Source organism: Macrotis lagotis, chromosome 6 (assembly GCF_037893015.1).
Source record: "Macrotis lagotis isolate mMagLag1 chromosome 6, bilby.v1.9.chrom.fasta, whole genome shotgun sequence".
Classification (NCBI taxonomy): domain Eukaryota; kingdom Metazoa; phylum Chordata; class Mammalia; order Peramelemorphia; family Peramelidae; genus Macrotis; species Macrotis lagotis.
In genome coordinates, this window is record NC_133663.1 from 70,823,631 (window position 1) to 70,846,143 (window position 22,513).

Sequence of the window (22,513 nt, forward strand, 5' to 3'; positions counted from 1 at the left end):
GTCTCTTTAGAAACTTCTCCAGGGGAAAAGTGTTGGGAGAGCTACAAAGTGCGGGTGCATTTAGGAGATCCCCCTGCCTCCTCCTTCCGCAGGACTCTTCGTTACTTTGCAGAGAACCTGTCGATCGGGAAGAGGGGGTGGACGGGAGAAAAGAGGACTTTTTTCTATATTAAAAAAAATCTTGCTTTTTTTTTTTTTTTTGGTCTTCTCGGGCAGCCTTCTACCTGCTCCGTGGGCAGCCCCGATCCACTTGATGCATTCATAGAGAGGACAGGGAGTGTGATCGCCAATATTTTTTTAAACTTCTCCCCAACCTTTAAGAAAATTTGGGGTGACCTGTCTTGGGGGGGCTTTTTTCTCTTTTATAAAAACAGGTGAGCTGGGGTTTGGGGGGGGCTATTTTGCCATTCCTCTTTCTCCTCTCACCTGGAGAGATTTTTCTCCTTTGCCCCAAGCCTTGATTCTTTGCAGCTGGGAGCAGCTCTCCCATCACCTCAATTTTCTTCTCCCCAACACTTTTTTTCACCCCCTGGGAAGGAGCCCTGGTCCTGCTGCCAAGACCACAGGGAGCCGGGCCGATATTGTCTGCCCTCCACGCACACGTATACGTCCCCCCAGCCCCCCCAGTCTCCCCAGTTCCGCCCCAAGGTAAGGGGGAGCTTTAGGAAGATGGTGCTGCCGACCGTGCTCCTGCTGCTGTCCGCCTGCATCGGGGCAGCCCAGGGCCTGGGCTCTTTCGTGCACTGCGAAGCGTGCGATGAGAAAGCCCTGTCCATGTGCCCCCCCAGCCCCCTGGGCTGCGAGCTGGTCAAGGAGCCCGGCTGCGGCTGCTGCATGACGTGCGCGCTCAACGAGGGCCAGTCGTGCGGGGTGTACACGGAGCGCTGCGCCCAGGGGCTCCGCTGCCTCCCCCGGCAGGACGAGGAGAAGCCCCTGCACGCCCTGCTCCACGGACGCGGGGTCTGCCTCAACGAGAAGAGCTACCGCGAGCAAGCCAAGATCGGTGAGGGGAGCCGCGGGCTCCGGGGCATGCGTGGCGCGGCGGGCGGGCCGCTAGCTCCCCTTCCCCTTCCCCTTCCCCGGCGAGTGGCCCCGAGCCGGGCTGGCCCCGGGCCTCCGGCGCTTTCCTCTGCAGGACGCTGGAGCCACCTGCCCAGCCCTGCGGCTCGGGGCTCCTTCGCGACCTCGCGGACCCCCCTTCCCCTGACTGGCCCCTAGGACACCCCCGGACTCCAAGCTGGGGTGGGGCTTTGCACTATCGCCGCACACCCATGGCCCACCCACCCCCTTTTGCAATGTGGAATCTTCTTTAATTAACTTAGGGAAAAAGACCCAACGAGACTCTAATAACTTAAAAAAAAAGATCCGCCCAGACGCTGCTCTAATTAAGCAAAAAAAAAAAAAAATCCACCCAGAATGTTCTCTAATAACTAAAAAGATCCCCTAGACGACTCTTTAACAAAAAGGGCGGAAAGATGCACCTAGCATCCTTTTTAATAACTAAAAATAAAAGGAGCAGCCCAGCCTCTTCTTTAACTAAAAAAATGCACCTAGAATGTTCTTTAATAACTAAAGGGGGGGAGGTACTCCTAGGATCCTCTTTAATTAACAAAAAAGAAAGATCCGCCTAGGATCTTTAATTAGCTAAAAAACCTCTGCCTAAAGTCTTCTTTAATTAGAGGGGGTCCCTCTTTCCCTTTCTCTGCACCCCTTGTCACCCCTTCTCCTTCCCCTTCCCCCCCCCCGCTCCGTCCGCATCTATAATTCTCGAGACCCCACCCTCATTAGCAGTGGCAAATTGCCTTTCTTTATTGTTCTCAGGTAAGATCGGGGCTTTTGAACTTGAGATGAAAGATGGGTTTTAAAATTCAACATTTCTTCTCCTCCCTCCCCCCTTCCTATTCCGAGCGCACCTTCCCGCCTGGACTTGGCTCGTTGCCCAGCCTCCATCCAGAGGGAGAAAGTTGGGGTTCGGACTTTTCCCCACCTGCCCCAGAAATTTGAATGCCGCGGGGTGAGGCGAGGGGTGGGAAGGGGGGGGAGGAGATTGGCGGCTCCGAACGCCAGCCTCCTCCAGCTGCTGTCCACCCCCGCCCCCCAAAACCGTCCCCTCCCCCCTTCTCCACCTACAATATTTCCAACCGAGTGGGGGGGGGTAAGTGCACTGGGGACAAAACATTGGTCAAGAAAGATGGGGGTGAGCTTGCTCGTTCCAAGGCTCCCAACCTGTGACCCCCCCTCTCCTGCCCCCCACCCCCGTGGAGCATCCCGGGTCCTTGTCCTGAGGGACTGGCGGGGCTTATGGGGGGCAAGGTCGGGGGGCTGGGGGAGGCGGCTCCGGACCCCTCTCCCTTCCACTTGACCTAGCCCTTCCAACGAGAGGGGAACCTGAGCCCCAGGTCCGGGAGCCCAGCCCGGCGCGCCCCGCCCCGCCCCGACCGCCTCTAATTGACTCCTTTCTGGAGCCTTTAGAAAAAAACTGCGCTTAGAAATTCTGAACTTGGAGAAGCCTCCTGGCTGCGCTCCCGGGGCGCCTCCCTCCCCGCCCCCCGGCCAGGGCCGCCCCCCACTCCCCGCGCCCTGGTGCCCACACATTCTAACCCCGCGCACGCTCTACCCTCCCACCCCGAAGTCGGGGTGGCCCTGAGTTGGCCAGAGCCCAACTCTGAAAGTTTCCCCGGGTGACATCTTGTGGCTCCAGTGTCCCCCCCGGCGCTCTGCCCCATTCTCTCTTCCCCCTCCTCCGCCCCCCTCAGTGGGCTCGGCCCAGTAAGTCATTCTAGGGGCTGTATTTTGAGAAACAGGGGAGGGGGCTGCAGAGGGCGGGGAGCAAGGAGGTGGCCCAGAACCCGGTTATTTGTATTTTTATTAAGAGCCTCAAAAAAAAAAAAAGGCGGCCCGCCCGGCCTTGATCCTCAGAAATGTGGATTTGAACTAGCTTAGCGCCGGGGAAAAGGTATGAGTTGGTTTCCTGTCTTGGAACCTACCATTCTGTGTAATAACCTGGTCACACTGAAACTATGCAAAGTATCCTCAGACAGCGTCACTCGTGTGTCTGTGTGTGTGTGTGTGTGTGTGTGTGTGTGTGTGTGTGTGTGTGTGTGTGTGTGTGTGTGTGTGAGAAGGAGAGAGACAGAGAGAGAGACAGGAGAGTCAGAGAGAGAGAAAAAGAAAGAGAGGAAGAGACAGAGGCAGAGAGACAGAGAAGAGAGAATCAGAGAGAGAGAGAGAGAGAGAGAGAGAGAGAGAGAGAGAGAGAGAGAGAGAGAATGAATCCGGGAGAAAGAAACAGATACAAGAGAGACAGGGAGGAAGAGAGTCAGACAGAGACTGAGAAACAGAGAGAGAGAGACAGAGACAGAAAGAGATGGGGAGAGAGAGAGATAAAGACAGAGAGACTGTAGAAAGAAGGGCTAGGGAGACCGAGCAGAGAGAGCAAGGAGAGCACCCTGAAGGTGCTTGGCCTCCCGGTTCTCCAAGAGCCCAGGTTATTTCCTAAACTGATGCTCCCCAAAACTGCTGCTCCCCTGCCCCTCCCCATGCCCCTCCACCACAGGCACAGGCAGCGGTGAACCGGGGGTGGTCTCCCCTGCCTGGCCAGGCTCGCTGCTCCATCCCCTCGCTCGGCCCCTCCTGGCCCAGCCCTCGGGCCCCCAGAGCAGGTGTATGACCTCCATGAGCTGGTTGGCTTTGCCTGAAGGGCTCTTCCTCCTGGGAATGGGGGTCTGGCCACATCTTAGAATCACAAAAGGTTCAACCCTTCTGCAAGGGTGCCTAGACATCATCTACCCCTCCCCTTCCCCAGTAATTTAAGGGGGTCCCTGAAAGTTACAGAGTTAGGGATAGAGCAGGGTGATTTAGAATAGCCTTCAATCTAGCTGAGGGCAGCCAAGATGGCAAGGAAGAATAAGGATTCCTTTTCTACAGTCCCCAGCCTCTGTCATGCCCTATTTGAGAGATGATTGAAAGATGATTGAGAGATGGGAGTGTGAGTAGGTGAGGAAGGAGAAAAGCCCAAGGTGACTGAGTTTGTCCTGAGACTGCTATGGGGGTGGGGGTGAGGGATGGCAAGGAAGACCATGGGGGGGGGGGGGATCAGCATTTTTCAGGTCAGAGCAAGGGAGATGGAAAGCATTAGTGTCTTCTTCCAAAGTAAACTGTAAGAATGAAAAAAAAAAGGAGATCTTCGTAGGCCTGTTGCTGCACGACTAGAGGGAGCTCAAGAGCTGGGCTGTCATCACTATTGGCCCCAATTCCAAAAGCAGAGAAGGAAGCTGAGACAGAAGTATGTTGAGTTAGCCAGAAAGGCAAGATTTGAGACAAAAATTTATAATCACAGTCTACTAAGCTATACACAGAGACAAACAGTAATTCGACCCATCCAACAATCGGCAAAATGCATTTTTTATTAAACACCTCCTCTGAACTTGACCCAGTATGAGGGAATTAGACATCTATTGGAGTAGTGAGGAAGTAGTGAATGGGCTTTATTCACTATAACAGATTAGCAAGCATCAGATGAAAAATATATACCACCCTGATTTGTATCTGCTCAGAGGACACAGGAGGAAATCATCCCCTAATCCAAAAGAAAAATGGGGACCTCACCATTAGGGATTTTGGGTATGGAATTTACATACTTTTCAGTCAACAGGTGGGGAGTGTGGAACAAGGTGTCAATGATTCCCTCACTTTCTGGCCTTCATGGCCTGCTTAGCCACAGCTTCCAGCCTAGTCCAAGAGCCATGTGGAAACTAAGTTCCAGAGCTGGTTTTGTTAGCCAAATTCGTGTCCACTGAGTTGAACAAGCTCATGGAAAAGTAAGGGAGCCAGATTCCTTCTTCTTTTCCTTTCAAAAAAAAAAAGCCTTTGAAAAGTTTCCTAGTGAGCCAACCATAGCTAGAACTGGGAGAGCAACAGACAGAGTAAACTCTAACTGGATATTTTTTCTTTTTTCCAATTTCCTCTTTTCTTCCTTCCTCCCCCCCCCCATCACCTCAAACAAGAAAAGTATGCAGTTAAGAATAAAAGCTTCCTTTCTACTTTTTTCTCTCCTAATACTTCTTCCCCCTTTTTTCTATCTGCCACTCCATACCCTTTTCTGTCTTCTCCCCTAGATTTCTTTCTTGACTTTGCTATATGGCTCCAGCTTTCACAGACATAGGAAAACCATAGGTTTTTAGACTGAGACTTAAGACAGAGAGGAGGAAAGGGACCAAGTATAACCATAGCAGTAGTTTAGAAAATTGTATTGACCTCAGGATTAGAGGTCAGAGTGAAGGTCAAAGCAAAGTTCATGGGAGCAAAGAACCCTTGTCTATGAGGAAAAGGCAAAGGGTCTGTGTGCATGTTTTGTGTGTGTGTGTGTGTGTGTGTTGGTAATGAATATATAGGAAAAAAGAATTTTGCACATGTATGAATATAATCTTTGCTCAGAGCCTGAACATTCTTGATATGAATGATGATAAGACCAATCCAACTTTGGAGAAGGAATTACCCAACTAATGGGGACATGATACTGGATTATAAAGGAAGATAGGGCTGAAAAAAATCTGGGAAGGGATCCAAGAGGCATGAGTCTTTAGGCCTGTCAACAGATGCTATGAATGGCCTTGGCTTCTTATTCTATGAAACTTAAATTATTTGAGTTCACTTTCTGGGGAATAAATCTTTAAGACAAATCTGTCATTGGTGAAACCCACTTTGGAACATCTCTGTGTGCCCATCTATCCCTAACAGTAAGGTGTCTGTTTCATTCTCTAGTCCTCTTCCTTCCTTTTCCTTTCTCTGGGCCTCCTCTTTTACCAGGGGAAAAAACCTTCCTCTTCAGAAGCACGGGGGGGTGGGATGAAGAAAATAAATTTTGGAACACTTTGCCATCACCAGAAATAGCAAAAAAGTGTTCAGCTAGGGTTTCCTAATGTTTGATTGGACAAGAGAAATCGAGTATGTGATGGAGTAAGGAGATCATTGGAGAGAGAAAGATCCTGTGCTAATTTTCTTTTGCTGGATATTCATTTTAAAGATCAGAAGAATCTTTGGTTGAGAAACTGAAAAGCATATCCACCCAATTATGCTGCATTGAAACTAAGCAGGAAAGGGAAGGGAATTCCTGCCAAGTTGATCTTGTGCTCCTCTTGGGAGAGGGAAAGATGTTGGATCTGCCAGGGGCACCTTGAGTTCAAAGTCAATTTAGAGTTATCAGAATTGCCCCATTCTCTCCCAGAACCAAAGCAAGTATCTGGAGTTATTCAGCCTGCACTATGAACAGAGACATAGAGCTCAGAATTGCCACTGGGGGACATCATATGGCAGTAGGAGTCAGGAGGGCCAGCGTTTAGAATCTTTTCCTTGGGAGTGTTTGAGAAAAAGGGAAGGGAATCTGTTAATATGACTAGATGAATCTTAGATAATCTAAGATTCTAATGAGGGATTTTCCCAGAAATCTGGGATAATACCTGAGTGGGCTATTCACAGCCCCCTCCCCCCACTTCTGCCAGATTCTGAAACTATAACAGAAGATTGAATGTGCACTTCTATTCAAGGGCTAAGTGATCTCTAAAGTTTTGTGATAGTTCAATATGTCATTCTAGAGAAAAGTAGTAGTATGATAGGGAGACTGGTTGAGGAGGTTGAAGAGGGGTCTTCTCTTCCCCCCATAAAGAGCATATAATATAGGATCTGTCTCCTCCCAACTACTTCTCTTTCCTTCCCCTCCCCAAAATTTTAGGCTATAATTTCCTTCTCTTTCATTATCTGCCTCCACCAATGGTTGAGATTCTTTTTGGAGTTTTCTGGGGAAGATTCCAGCTTTCAGTCCCCTCCCTCACCTAGGACTAAAGCAACTCTGGATGATCTTTGCCCAGCTCCTCACCCCATTTCCAACTCCCAGAAGAACTGTGAAGAAATCTAGAGCCAAGGTACATCTGCTTTCTCATTCTCTGCTTTGATTTCCAGACAAGGCTCCCCTTGTTAATCCAAAACAGGTACAACACAAGAGAAGTGGAGAGGAGTGGAGGTGCCCAAAGGCTAGAGAAGAGAAGAGACCCATTTCATCCCTTTTTCACCCTTCTTCCCACCCCAGGGATTGTTAAGGAGATATACTTCCTTGCCTTAGTGTATAGTGCAGAATGGGCTGCCCTGCTCCATTCTGGGCAGCTCTAGTTCTGATGAGTCATGAGTGGAAGTGTCCCCAGGGCCAGGTCAGAGAAATAAATAAATGTGTAACTGAGAACTCAACTCCTTTCCTCCTCCCCCTCCTTCTCTTACTCCTCTTTCTTCCTCAGAGAGCTTTACTAGGTTCCTGCTACCCAATCCTCCTAGTTTTCTGTATATGTATATGTGTAATGCATGCTTATACATATGTGTGTGCATATATGTTACACAGATATGGGAGTATACAATATGTGTGTGTGTGTGTAATGAGGGACTTCCTTATAGCCAAAATCTAGGACACAGACATGCCAAGAGGCTATTGCCTCAACTCCTAAATTTAGGGATTGAACCTAGAAAATGAAAAAGAAATTTTCTTGGTTAATCATTACCTCTGTCTACATATTAGAACTCCATTTAGTGAAGATGAGACAGAAAAGGTAATGGAAAGAGAGTTGGAGGGACAGAGGAGAATACTAGGAGAAAAAATGAGAAGAATAATTTAAACAGCAATTCAATAAACATATATGTTAGGTCCCTATTATATGTCAAGAACTGAGAATAAAAAAACAAAAAACAAAAAATAGTCCCTGCCCTCGATGAGTTTAAATTCTACTGGGTAGAATATGTGTGTGTGTAATCATACATGCATGCATATATGTATGTATATATGTAAGTGTCTATATGTACACATATAGAGAGAGATAACTAAGCCTTTAATAGCTTCAAACTGCACTTAAACTTCTGATCACCCTATAGAAACAAAGTGAAACTATTTGGGGGGGCGAGAAAGCACTAATGGGATGTTCTGAGAAACCATATTTGGATTTAGGTCTTCAAATACACTTTATTTAAAGGATGCCAATTTGCCATTCATCCCCCCCCAAAAGTCAAAAAGAAGTAAACTACAACATGAGGAGGCTATGCATAGACACAAGGAAGAACTTCCCTGTGAGGCAAACTATCACTGATTTGAAGTGGTCTCGAGGGAGAATTGTACATTTTCCTTTCCACTGGCCTTCTTAACTATGATTGGCTATAGTGTTTGTTGAGAGGAGAAGAGATAGAGATGGAGAAGTGGGAGAATGGAGCAAATCCCAAGATTCTTCAATTATTCTTGTAGCCCATTCATCTCAGATAGCCATGAGTGGAGTGTCCTCATGAGCTACACAGTGAGCTACACAAAAACCCAAGTCTTTGGGGCACATTGGAACTCAAAGAGGTGAAATGGAAAAATACCCACCTGAAAAGAAAGTGTCACTTGAGATCATTCCACTTGTCATCTTCTTCAGCTGTTTTCCTCATTGACCCTGGAGGTTAGTTTCATTTCCTGCTTTAGTGAGAATGACCAAAATGTGCCAGTCCTAAGCCTTTCCCTTGGAAGTATTGGGAAGAAGTGTTCTATAGGCTAATTGGTATATGATTCCCATTCCATTGAAGACCCTTTTTAACTAAGTTGGCCATTCTCAAGATACTATCTGAAGACCAAAAAAAAAAAAAAGATACTATCTGAACCATTCTGCCAGTCATCATTATTTTTAAGACTTTTCTTCTCTATCCTTTTTCATCAAACTTTCCAACAGAGCTAGACTTTGCCCTTGGAAAGGAACAGTAGAAAGTCAGGAGACCCTTAAAGGAGAGAGGAAGAGTAGGGATGCCCAGCAATTAGGAAGTACTTTCTTTCCATTGCCCAGTCTTTCTCATTATATTCTCATTTATTCTTTACATCTCCTATCTGAAGACACCAGACCACCTCCTAAGAACCACTAAACACAAATTGGCAGAGTAATAGAGAGTGCCAATGTGTCATTCCTGTTTGTAGTCATAGATTTAGGGCTGGAAGAGAACTCTGGAAGTCAGCTAGTCAAAGCTTCCAGTTATATAAGATGAGGAAAACAGGGCCCAGACAGGTTGAGGCCCAAGGTCACAAGGCTAGTAAGTGGCAAAACCAGGATCTAATCAAGATCTTTTCACTTCAAACCTCATGCTCTTTCTCTCTGCATCCTTATTCATATTGGTGAAACTGAGGCACAGAGAGGTCTCATCTCCCTGTTGTTCACAGCCTTGCCTGTTGGCCCAAAAACACCCCATGTCTCTTGCTGTTCCAGAGGGGAAGGTACTCAGCTAGAGGGAGTCAAGCTTCCCAGCTCTGACAGGTCAATTCAGCTTTCAGGGCCGCCCTACCCAAACCAGCAAATTTTCCCCTTGCTTCTTCCTTTCGGCATGACAGTTGTCTAGGTTGGTTTTCCTCTTGGAAGGCTGGTGCCCATTTCCGTTCCAGCCTATAATTCAGGTTAAAAGAAGCCCAGAACATGTGCGTCTGACACTGACCACAAAGGAAAAGAAAACAGTCCCTTCCAAGAGCCTGGAGAAAGACAGACTCTGGCCAGTGACAGAGTGGGTAGGAGGAGGAGCCAGGGAGGGCCATTACAAACCTCCACCCAGTCCTCACCAGCTCCCCCCCCCAATACACCTTCTCTTTTTCTGCAAATTGCCATTGAGTCATTTGGCATGACTGGCTAGGAAACTGTCAGACCTCAGGAGAATGAGACACTTTTATATTATTTTCACAGTCATCATCCAGTCTTTTGGTCTCCCAAGTGGTGGCAGTATTCCCAGGCCCAGGTCCTAGCAGGGGGCTGACTGGTTGGCTCAAATGCTAGAGGATAGAGGTGATGATTCAGAAGCGCATGCTTTACCATCTGTGTCCCAGCCCAGGTTTAGGTGGCATCTTCTATATGTAAGAAGAATCCAACAAAGTGTGAGGCCTAGAACTTAGTCCATTTGTCAGTCCCATGTCTAGAATCTCAGAAATATGGGCTGTTGCAACTGGAAGGTCTCTGAGTTCATCTAATTGCAATGATTATCATATAGAGGGAACAAGGACAAGATTCAAAAGAAAGTCAACCTCTCATGATCCACATGCACTGGTTGGCCGCTTAACCCTTTTGTTGTGTCACCCAGGGTGGTCTTGGCATAAGGCCAGGGGCTTCCTAGGTTCTGAATTCAAGATCAGTCTCAACAAATTCTTTATTTTCTTACTGTGAACCCATATGCATGTTATGAGCAATGGCCCTAGATGTCAGAGTTGCCATTTCCACTTGGAAAAAGGGTGTAGGCAGATGGCCTGCCTCTGAGTGGCAGACATGTTCTCATGGTAGAGCACTTGGAAGAGCTTCAGGCAGCAGAAATGGACTTAGACTTCAGGGAGTGGGCTTTCCAGAGACTGCTGCCCCCTCTGGGGGCAGACCAACCTTAGAACTACATGACCCCTGGAATAGTCTCCCACCATGCTCAAATTCTATCACATCAATTCTTCAGAAATAATAGTGAGAGTGAAAGTCAATGGTCTTTCTGTTTGCCAAAGGAATAAAACAGAAGGAACATCATGTAACTTTCAGGCTCTCTTCTATCCAATCTACCATCCACAAGACTGCCAAAACAGTCTTTCCAAGGTGTAAATCTGACCACATTAACTCCTTTGGTCAAGAATGGTCAATGGCTCTCTATTGCCTCCAGGATAAAATACAAATAGCCTAGCTTTAGAGGTTTTCTACCTTTGAGCTCTAACCCAACCTTCTCAGCTTTCTATCACTTTAGTCATTACTTGCCCCTTCCCAGTCTTATCTCAAATTACTTTATGTACTTTGTGTTTCAGCCAAAGTAGATTAGTAGCTGCCATTCCAACTCCTCATTCCATCTCCCTCCACTACACATTTACCATGAAGACACATAGGCTAGTGCTCCCACCTCCCAACCCATATCTGAAATTCACTACTTTATCAGTTCCTAACATTAAAATCATCTTCTCCCTTTAAGACTTAGTTCCATGTCACTCATCTCTTCAGGGAAGCCTCCTTCTTACCTGCCCATTATTAGTGCTGTCATCCTCCTTGAATTACCATGTGGTTAAGCATGAGATGCTGTAAGCATCTTTGAGGAAAAGGCATCTGTTCATTTCTCTGTTCCCTATAGAAGAGGTCCTCCCATTCAGTTTGTTAAACTGAATCGAGGAATGTTCTTCCTGAAAAGGTGAGATGAATCTGTAAAAGGATTATTCAAGATATGTTCATGTGGTTTGTATGCAGGTGTCTGGGACATCATGAGGGTTGGGGTTGTTGTACAGGAGAAGACCCATAACTGTTGGGTGAACCTAAAGGTTCACTCATTTGGGCTACATAGGACTCTCAATCAGGAATGGAGTGTAGAGGTCTAATGAGGAGAATTATTTATAGTCACTTGTAGTTCAGGGGACAGGAGGAGCCAGGGCTAGATAAAATTAAGTATTGTATCAGTGGAGTCATTTTATCTCAGGATTAGAGGGCATCTCCTAAGAGCTTGGAGGCCAAAAATAAAGCCCCTTGTGACATCCTGTAGGGGTTTCCTGGGTTGGACTCAGAGCTTAGGCTAAATGATGAGGGACAGGGGAAATATAGGAGGCTAATGAGCTACTTGGAGTCAGTTCTTTCAATGAGATTCCCATCTACTCTGGGATATTCTAGAGGAGGAAAAGAGTATGGAATCCACTCTTTTATTTTTCCCTGGGATCTTCTGGCCCAGGTTCCTATGATCTTGGATTTAGAGATGGAAGAGACTTTAGACCTAATCTTTTCCATTTTACAGTTGAGGAAGTCAATATTCAGAGAAGTTAAATAAATTGCTCAGGTCATGTAGCTAACAAGTGTCCAAAGTAAGATTTGAAGCCAGATCTTCCTGACTCCCAAGTCTAATAGCCTCTTCACTGCATCATACTTCTATAGGTCAGTTCTTTAAAATATCAAATTTGTTCATCCCACAAAGAAATATTGAATTTGCTCGCAAAGAGACAACAGTGAATTTCCAATCCAGAGACCAGAGCTTGAACTGTGACCAGAAGTCTGTAACTACAGGAAAATTATCTAATCTCTCTGAGCCTCAGTTACTTCATCTGTAAAAATAAAGATAATTATGTTGGGGGGGGGCAGGTGGTACAGTGGATAAAGCACCGGCCCTGGAGTCAGGAGTACCTGGGTTCAAATCTGGGCTCAGACACTTAATAATTACCTAGCTGTGTGGCCTTAGGCAAGCCATTTAACCCCATTTGCCTTGCAAAATCCTTTTAAAAAAGATAATTATGTTTATATTTCCTACTTTACAGAGTAGCTTTGAGGAAAGCACTAAAGCACTATATATGCCTTAGGATCCTAGAACTTGAAGTCACTTAAGCCAAACAAGTCCAACAAGCCATCTCATTTTATAATGAGACCCAAGGAGGTTAATGGTCTTGTCCAAGGTCACGTGGATATTAAATGGCAGAGATTGGAACCAAAGTTCTTTCTGTCCCAAACCAGCACACATTCCTCTGGGTCATTCAATCACCCTAAAAACTCTAGATTCCTAGGGATTGGGAGATGGGAGTCTTCTGATGCTCACTATCCCCTGGGTTTTAGAATGATGCTTTTTTTTAGGATTATGCAGTCAGTCAGATGTTGCTCTTTCCAAACCAAGACCTCTATAGCTCTTTCTCTACATACTCATTTCTCTCACATTATTTTATATTTGAAGAAGTTGTGTCAAAAAATCCCCTGAGGTAATAGGAGTGGAGAATCTGAGAATGAGACAAAAAGGAGCCATCTGTAGATGTGGGTGGATATGAATGAGGGGAGGGATTGAAGGCCAGGTCCTAATTCTCATCCAGCTCTAAACATCCTCTTCTCACCCATATACCTCCAACTCATTTAGAGGCAACAGGAAACCTCTGGAGCCAACTTCTTCTATCTGTCTTGGCTTTCCATTTTCCTAGCTGTATCCTGATGTCTTTCCTCCTAAAGTCATGTAAAAAGAAGGGGAAGATGGAGATTTAACTGCAAGGCAGTGGGGTGTGAATAAATTTATCTCTTCTCTAGAGATTTGATTGCAGAGATTAGGCTTCTTCTCAAAGAAACCCTAGTCGCATCTGATTCTATAGGTATGGAATCCAAGCAACAATAAGTGGGAAGAAGAGGAAGGGGCATGGCAAGGATAAAATGGTAAGAAGAGTCAGGAAAGGTATGTGTACTGTCTCCATTTATTCAAATTAATATAGAGATGGACAACTGGACATTAAAAAAGAACATTTCTGGTGCTCTCAGAGGACTCCACGTTGGCTAAGACTGAATTAGTTCTTTCCTCCCACCTCTGACCAGGAAAGAGTTAATGTTCCTTGATCTTCTCCAGAAATTGCTCAGACTCTAATTGAATCACCAGGCTGGGCATTCTTGTGGGGTGAGGGGGAGCCACTGGCAAGCCCAGTGGTGACCGGAGAGAAAAGAGGAGAGAATGGTGGGGGAGGTGGGGAGCAAGGCAGAGAAGGAAGAGGGAAAAGAGATGGAGGATGGGGCTGGAGGGAAGGAGAAGACTAATGTAGAAACTCCTCCCTAAGTACTGAATCTGTCTCCACCAGAAAACTCCCTGCAGGAAGGGAGAAAACAGAATTGTTTGGATTATCACATTTGCTAAGGGCTCTGGACAGGGAGAATCTGTTTCCCCCAAATCCCCCAAGTACTTTGGATCTTGGAACAGAGGGAACAAATTGTCTGAGGCCCCCTGCCCTTCTCTCTCCAGACATGTATAGCATCTGATTCCAGGGAGGCAGAGGAGTCTTGAAACTGGGTCAGGAAGCCAAAATGAAAGGAGTTGTGGTTGGAAATTTGGGGAGAATGGAGGGTAGAAATGCTTATTAGACTCCCTTATGGTCTCTCCTCCACCCCAAAGTTGGAAGTAATGTGAGAGAAGCTTACAGCCCCCATTCTCTAAATCCACCACTCTCTAGCCCTCAAAAGGCTAAGATCATGGGGGCCCATGAAGTCGGTTGGACTGAGCTGAGTTTCCAAGGACATAGAAGAGTAAGCATTCTGCATGGACCTTTTCCATGCCCCTCCATCCCCATCTTGCCAAAGAATTTCAACAGGGAGAAGAGAGTCCTGAGCAAGTTTATGTTTTTCCCTTCTCTGAGACAATTTTTGTTCCAGGTGATCAGAAATAGCCATGAGGTTTGACAGATGCACTTCAGAGCTCTCCCCCCACCCCAGACTTCTATCATTGCCCATTCCAAGCCCCCTTCTAAGCAATTCTCTCCAGTGCTTACATATCCCCATTTCCCTTTAATTACTGCAGAGAGCCACAACTAGCAGGAAAAAATGTAGATGGTGTGAGCAAGGCAGGCCCACAAATTCCAGGTTGAAGAAGTTGTTTATATTCATAATAATTTATAACTCCACTCTGACCCAAGACAGCAGGCTGTGGGCTGGCTCTGGTTTTCTCTGGCATGTTTCTCTATCTCCCTCTACTGACTATCCTTGGGCACTGTGCTGACTTTAAGAGTTCAGCTTAACAGACCAACTGTCTAGTTCTCCTAATTTCTTACCTACATCCTTCCCTCTAGCTTGGGTTCTAGTATCCTAGAATTGAGAGCAGGAAAGGAGCCTGGAAACCATCTAGTCCAATTGTTCTTTCTATTTTCTCTCTCAGGGACCCCTTAGCACCAGTCTGGTAAAGCAAATGAAGCCCTTTGTCGAAAAGTTGAAATGCATAAAATAAAATATATACAATGATAAATGAAATAGCTATATGATAAAAGAGCTATCAGAACATTCTTTAAAAATAATAAGTTCATAAACTCCAAGTTAATAAACACAGAGCTAATCTTCCTACTCTCATTTTACAAAGGAGAAAATGAAGACTCACAGAACCAGGTTTCAATCTCAGATCTTTTCACTTCAAATCTAGGGCTTGTCTCTATAATTCTTCATTTTCACTCTCAGTCTTTTCTTCCAGGCTATTCTACTAGTTCTTTTCTTGTCCTTCCAACCCTTTAAATCATGACTCTGTTCATTTCTTCCTTCTCTTGATCCCAAGAACCCCCAACAAGAGTCTGCTGTTCTTCTTTTAACCACAATTGGACAAAGGGCACTTTGTCTTTTGTTAATGTCCATCTTCCTCTATCTTCTTAATCCCCAGGGCCTGGGTCCTATGGAATCAAGGCCAATAGTAATGTGCATCCAGCAGGAGATTTTTTTTAAAAAAAGCACAAGATCCAAGTTAGACCCAGATCATAGATTTAGAGGTCATCTACTCTGATTCTTTCATTTTACAGACAAGTAAACTGAGATTCAGAAAGGTCATAGGCTCATAGATCTGTAACTGAAATGAATTTCTGAAATATCTATAATTTACAAAGTTGGTTCAGTGACTCAATCAAGGTCACATAGGCAGTAAGCTTCAGGAACAGTTTTGGAATCCAGGTAATATCCAATCACAAATCCTTTACTCTATCCACTCTACCATTCAGATTTCACTTATGAACCCCTCCTGTCCCCAAAGTGGTGGCAAATGAATTATGAAACAATCCTTAAAATACTGACATGAAGATATGTAGAGACAGGAATGGTTAGATGCTATACCATTGCTAAATGTGTGGTTATTATTTTAACCAATTGAGTTTACTAATAAAAGTAGAAGGTTATTCAATAAATTCCTTAAAACCCTCTTTTCCCAAGAAAGAGTTAAAATTTTAGTCAGTAGAACCCGAAGGGAATATTAAGAAAACTTGGGATGAGTTAGCTTGAAATGAACTGTTTTCAAATTCCTATGAAAAGGAATTTAATTCTAAGGAGGTTGATGAGTGATGGGATCTCTTCTCCAGAAAAGAAAGAAGAGGGGAAAAATACTTTAAAATTGTAGCAGGATTGATTAAGGTGATATGCCCATGAGTTGAGGGGTGAAAAATAATAAATTTGGTAGACAAAGGCAGATTTTGGTCTCTCTTTTGCAGAAAAACATTAAGGACAGGTGAAAGGGTACTTCATCAGCTTGGGTGTACTGTACAGGAGTCGAACTAGAAGGAATAAATGACCTGTAGATATAGCCCAAGGCAATGAAATCAGTCAGCACAGTATGCCAGCTGGAGGTGGCACAGAAAAAGAGACTCACCCTTGGGCTCTCTTCTTACAGAGGTCAGCATTCTTGAGCTCCCAACTAAACAGGTGCATCTGGGGAAGGAGAATCTGTCAGCTGCCTAGGCCAGGTGCTGGCACAACCCCAAGGGAAGGAAGCCCATTCTTTTGTTTGTTGTTCAGCCACATACTCCCAGCCTTTTTTTGCTTCTCACCCACTCCAGTTTCAAACTTGTTTAGGAAGGGAACTGAAAAATCATTCACCTCCCCCACTCATTATAACTGAATCCCCAGCGTATATATTCCTAAGCTCTTGCAGGAGGGCTAGTGACTCTCCATTATTATCCACCTGCCTTCTAAGAACAAGAATGTTTAATATATATATATGGAGAGAGGATATATATATTCTCTCTCTCTCTCTCTCTCTCTCTCTCTCTCTCTCTCTCTCTCTCTCTCTCTCTCTCTCTCTGTCTCTCTCTTGGATTAAGTGACTTGCCCAAGGTTACACAGCTAGGCAATTATTAAATGTCTGAGGCTGGATTTGAATACAAGTACTCCTGACTCCAGAGCCGGAGCCCTATCCACTATACCACCTAGCTGTCCCTAATGTTTCTCTTAGGGTGATAAATAACATTAGAACTAAAAAGAATTTGAGGGATCCTTTATAGATAAGTTAACTGAGGCCCAGAGAGAAAGAGTGACTGGCCACCATTAAGTATAAATTTTGAATCCTAGGAATGAAACCCAAGGACTCTACTTCTAAATCAATAGTTTTACCTCTATGGACAAAGACATTGGAAACTACCAATTTAAAAGGTCATTGGAAAATGAAGTAATCATTGGATGGTTAGATTTTTGGGATGGTCACTTGAAAACAAAGAAATCATTAAATGGTTAGCTATTGATCTCTCTTCAGTTGCTCTACCATGTTAGGTTCAAGTCTCATCCCCTATTCTTATTACCCTATGAACTTCCACAAGACATTAACCTCATTGGGACTCAGTTTCTGATTCTTTAAAAAGAGAGAGTTGGGCTAAATGGTTTTTCAAATCCCTTTTAGCTCTGGGATTCTGTGAAAGTCCCATCCTTCCACAAATAGTCTAGTTACATTATAAGTAGCCCCAGTTCCTAAGCTCCAACTTCTTTTGGAAGAATTACCTGCCTGAAAATAAGTTTCAATGATGTATTTATTTACTGATGCCTTAAATTTCACAATTAGATTCATTCTATCATACCTTTGAGCCTTGTTAGCCATTTCAATGATGGAGCAAATAGTCTACAAAATATTGTTTTAAGAGGTGTTGATTGTAGGAAAGATAAAAAAGATCTCAATCTCAAAATTTTAATTGTGAAGAAATTAACATTGCCATAAGTCTCCCCAGTCTTTTGACTGCATCCCTTCCAGTCAGCTTTAAAGTCAATAAAAACTCTAGGACACAAGAGCAAGGGAGGGTTTTAAATGTAATAAACCATGAGTTCATGCTGCCATCTTCTGGTTTCTATGTGAAGTCACACCTAACTGCCCAGTATTGAGTGACTCAGTCAGAAAAATCAGTGATCAAGTGGAATTAATTACCTTTCTTCCCAACCACCCCACCTCCCTATTCTGCTCTGAGATCTTGTCCACTGGGGACAAATTGGCCCCCAGCAGAATGATAGGCCAGCCTTTGTTTGTCTCATGGCTCCATTGAGGACCTGGTTGAAGATGATCACTCCTGGCTCTTCCAGCTCTAAGAGATTGGACAAGTCTTCATTTGACTTAGTGACTAAGCTACTTGGACAAAGAAATGGATTAATTCTTTGCTTCTTTATTGTAAACATGCACTGAACTCTCTCCCTTATGATGCTTCCCTTGCTTCCAGCATTGATTCCTACAATGTTGCTCTGGCAGGGTTTGTCTACCCTCCTATTCTACCATTGTTCTTTGGTGTGGACTTGATAATAGCCTGGAGAACATGTGTTAAAGCACACCTGGTGGCTTTATAAGGGAAACTGCAATGCCCATTTTATCGTACATCCCAATGGATTGTAAGGGTTTGGGGGTGACAGAGGAGTTGGGGATGAATTTAAGATGGGAATGTTGGTCTTCACCTGCCATTGAGTCCTTAGAACCTTCTCCAAGAATGTATTTTTCTTTCTCTGTCATTTTATAGATGAAAAAGACTCAAGTATGAAAGGAAGGGAATGACATGGATGTATATATGGGGATTTGTTGTTTAGACATTTCAGTTGTGTCTGACTCTTCAAGATCTTATTTGAGATTTCGTTGGCAAAGATACTAGGTGGTTTTCCATTCACTTCTCCAGATTATTTTCTAGGCAACAGAGTTAAGTGATTTGCCCAGGGTCACACAGCTAGTAATGGTCAGGGCCTAGTTTCAACTCAAGAAGATGAGTCTTCCTGATTCCAGAACTCTATTCATTACACCACCTAACTTCCCATAATGGGAGCAGTGGATTGCATTTGTAGAGACAGATTTGGGCTCAATCTAAACAACAACATTTTTAATGATTAGACCTCATCCAAAGTAGATCTATTATGACCATTCTTGATCTAACTTTACAAAGGAAACAGTGGTCTGAGGGAGAACCCTCAGGTTCCCATAACTTGAATCAATGTCAACTGAAGGCTTTTAGGAATATAGAGTGGCATAACAAGTAGAATCAACATGGTATCATGAAAGACCACTGGACTTGAATGCAGATCTCAGCTCTGCCACTTCCTGGCTAGGTGGTGTTGGATAAACTGCTTAACCTCTTTGTTCCCCAGTTTTTTGATCTCTAAAATGAGGATAATGACACCATCCTTGCCTATCTCACATGGTTCTAAGAATTAAAATGCAATAATCAATACAAAACATTTTTTAAACTATACAAATGATATGATATGTAAATATAAGGCAAAAAGGAAGATGATGAATAAGAAGGAGGGTGTTTGGGGAGATATGAACAAAATCCAGATTGGTAATCTCATTTAAAAATGGCAATAAAAGAAAAGGGAAGGAAGGAAGAGAAAGAGAGAAAGAAAAAAGAAAAATAAAGATGGAAAGGAAGGTAGGAATGGATAGAGAGAAAGAAAAAGAAAAAAGAAAGAGAGAAAGAAAAAGAGAGAAAAAAGGAAGGAAGGAGAGAAGGAAGGAAGGAAGGAAGGAAGGAAGGAAGGAAGGAAGGAAGGAAGGAAGGAAGAAAAGGAGAAAGAGAAAAAGGGAAAAAGAAAGAGAGAAAGAAAGCAAGCAAGTCCAGTTTCATTAAAGGTCATAAGTCAGCTAAGTATAGTCTCTCATCAGTCCTCTCCTATATATAACTGCTTTAGCCACAGTTCAGCTGTCAGACTTTCTTGGCTTGGTTGGGACAGGCTGGGACATGAGGACTAAGGCAAGGGAAGAAAAAGAAGCCAAGACCTTCATTTTTTGTCTTTTTCTTCTCACTCAGAGGTCTGAGGTCCTATTCTTCTCCTGCTGCTCTTTCTTCTGCAATCCTTGGTGTTTCCTTCCAGCCCATCTCTATATCTCTTATGTCCCCCAATCTCCTACTCTCCATCACTTCTCTCCTAATAATTCTGGGACAAAAAAAGAACAAAGACTGTATACAAATTGACATTAATATAGTGTTTCATATACAAAACAAAACAAATAAGCAAAAAAACCTCACAGTTTGCATTTATATAAGTACTCAAGGTTTGCAAAGGAACATAGATATTTTTATTCCTATTTTTCAAATGAAGAAATTGAGCTTCAGAGAAATTAAGCAACCTCCCCATGATCTCCCAGTATTAGTTGGAATTTAAATTCACAACTTCAAGACTCCCCAGCCTACTAAACCAAGACTTTTCAGTATGGCCTTCAAGGATACATTTCCTCTTTCTATTTACTTCTCAGTTGCTAACCAAGTTGTAACTGCCCCTTTCCCCAGACTTTTCACCCTCATCAAACAAAACCTGCCATACCTAGTCCCAAAGGGCTTGCTCCTTCCTCTGCCTGGGTCTGCTGTAACCTGTGATCTCTCTCCTGCCCCTTGTTCGCTCACATCATCTGCATCCCAAATACTCTCCCCTCATTTCTGCCAAACTTCTTGTATCTCAGTCCCAAATGCGTCTTTCCCATGAAACTTCTTTGAACAAATTGTTCCAGTCTTCAATGACCAGAGGAGCTTTCTGATACTTATGGTATGGACCTCTAGGCTGCTCTGACTTTCATTAGACTTAAGTTCCAAGGATGTCTTCTCCTTTTTTATATACCTTCCCAATACACATGGAGCAAATATGACAAAACTTGACATTCTGGAACCTTTTAATATTTATTCTTACAGTAACCCCATAAGGTGAACAGGGTAAGTATTTTATTCCCATTTTGTGGGTGGGTGAAAAAACTAAGGTTCAGAAAGAGAATTGATCTACCTAGGAATACAATTACAGTTATAATACAATACAATAACTGGAAGCAAACCCAGGTATCCCTACTTCTAAATTTATTGCTTCTTCCATTATGGTGGCTTTGTAGGCTCTTGGTCATTAGGTACTGATCTTCTCTCTATCTTCTCTTCCCAGAGAGGGAGTCCCGGGAACATGAGGAGCCAACCACTTCAGAGATGGCTGAGGAGACCTACTCCCCTAAAGTTTTCCGACCCAAGCATGTTCACCTCTCCGAGATGAAGGCTGAAGCCCTAAAGAAAGACCGCCGGAAGAAGCTGACCCAGTCCAAGTTTGTTGGCGCTGCTGAGAACACTGCCCAGTCCCGGGTCATCTCTGTCCCTGAGATGAGACAGGAGTCTGAACAAGTGAGTCCTTGTGGAGCTAACTCTTGCCATCCATGTCTTGTTCTTAACATTTCCTAGGCATGACTAAAGGTCCCCAAGTGGGTGTTAGGGGAGGGGAGGGGAGGGAATTTCATGATTGACTGGAAAAAATCAAATAAACCTCACTCAAAAGTAGGGAGCTAAATTCTGTATAGACTAAGGGAGTGACCTGAAGACAAGGAGATTTTGTGGACATGGATAGGTTCCAGTAAATTCAAGAAAATTCCAGAAATCAGGATCAACCCACTGAATTAGTAATCCACAGCAGAAATAACTGGTCTTGGGTTGCCCACATGACTTCCCCTATAATGGCACCCCGACCTAGTTCAGCCTTGGGACAGTTTGAAGAACTTGGACAAAGCAATTCAGGAAAGGTGAAGAAGTTCATGTAGGGTGAGGAAAGGGCAAAAAGGGTAAGAAGGAAGGGCTTTATGTTTCTCTACACCTTAGTCTAACATTGCACCCCACGGTATGATCTGAGATGAATGTGGGGAAAAACCTTTAGTAAAAACTAACTGGAGCGGGGGAAGGGGAATTGAATCTTAAAACTGACCATGCACCCCTATAGAGGTACCCCTTGGTCTTTTCCCTTAACAGTCTCAAGTGATTCTCTAACTCTCATTTCTCACTGCAGGGTCCTTGCCGCAGACACATGGAAGCTTCCCTGCAAGAGCTCAAAACCAGCCCCCGTATGGTTCCCCGGACTGTTTACCTGCCCAACTGTGATCGTAAAGGCTTTTACAAGAGGAAACAGGTAAGCATTGACCCACTCTTTTCCTATCAATGTAGTGGAATCTTGAAGTATAAACTGCATGGGATCGGGGCCTTGAAAACTGAGATCAGAGATTGCAGCTATAATGGGTTTGGGGAGGCTGGGAGAATATGATTGATTTATGGAGAGGAAGAGAGGAAGAAATCAAGCTGATGATGGGAAGGCACAAACAGTAGCTGAATGAACAAGACAATATAAATTAGCATCCAAAAAGTAGGGAGGACTTGTTTTCCTATGAAGAGTTGCATCAAAAGAGTACAGACTTCAGCCTGTCTACAAGTTTCTATTGTATGTTCAACGTTATGCAGACATAGTCTGTAACCAAAGATAGGGCAGTAGTGGTCAAAATAAATTTCAGTTTTTCTGGTTGCCTGTCAAGATCCGTTTGATAAATAGTCAAGGTCAACAGTGGGATTTGGGAACACACCCTAACCTGTCTTACTAAAAATCATCTTCCTCTATCCAGGTGCCACAGTGCCTAGGCCGTCACCATCATGAAGAATGTATTCACCCCTTTGGCTTAGTTATTGTTATAAAATATCACACACACACACACACACACACACACATCAAAGTTGTATTTTCTTAAAATGCAAACACATCAGAGAGTGGTAGTAAAACTTAACTGAGCTGTTCTCATCTCCCTTTCTATGATCACTTAGATAAGGTTCTGACTCTAGATAGATTGGAGCAGTGAAGGGGAAGAGAATGCTAGAAAGGTGAAGTGGCAGGAGCCTAAGATAAACACATTGCCTCTTTAGCTATTTTTTGTGTGTTCTTCTGGGAGCAGAAAATTTTGATGGTGAAGTAGAAGGATGCTATGGGTGTCCTTACTCTAATTTGGGGGAGTGAGACATGTCCAGCAGAGAAGGGCTAGGATCCAG

General features: G+C 44.2%; 1 protein-coding gene across 1 annotated transcript in view; it reads left to right on the plus strand.

Moving 5' to 3' along the window:
- IGFBP5 (insulin like growth factor binding protein 5) overlaps positions 1–22,513 on the plus strand; it is a 27,859-nt gene continuing 5,346 nt past the window's right edge. Inside the window, exons 1-3 of the mRNA XM_074191408.1 lie at positions 1–1,003; positions 20,610–20,839; positions 21,492–21,611. Coding sequence (XP_074047509.1) covers positions 670–1,003; positions 20,610–20,839; positions 21,492–21,611 — 684 coding nt within the window. The 5' untranslated portion in view covers positions 1–669. The remainder of the gene's footprint in view (positions 1,004–20,609; positions 20,840–21,491; positions 21,612–22,513) is intronic.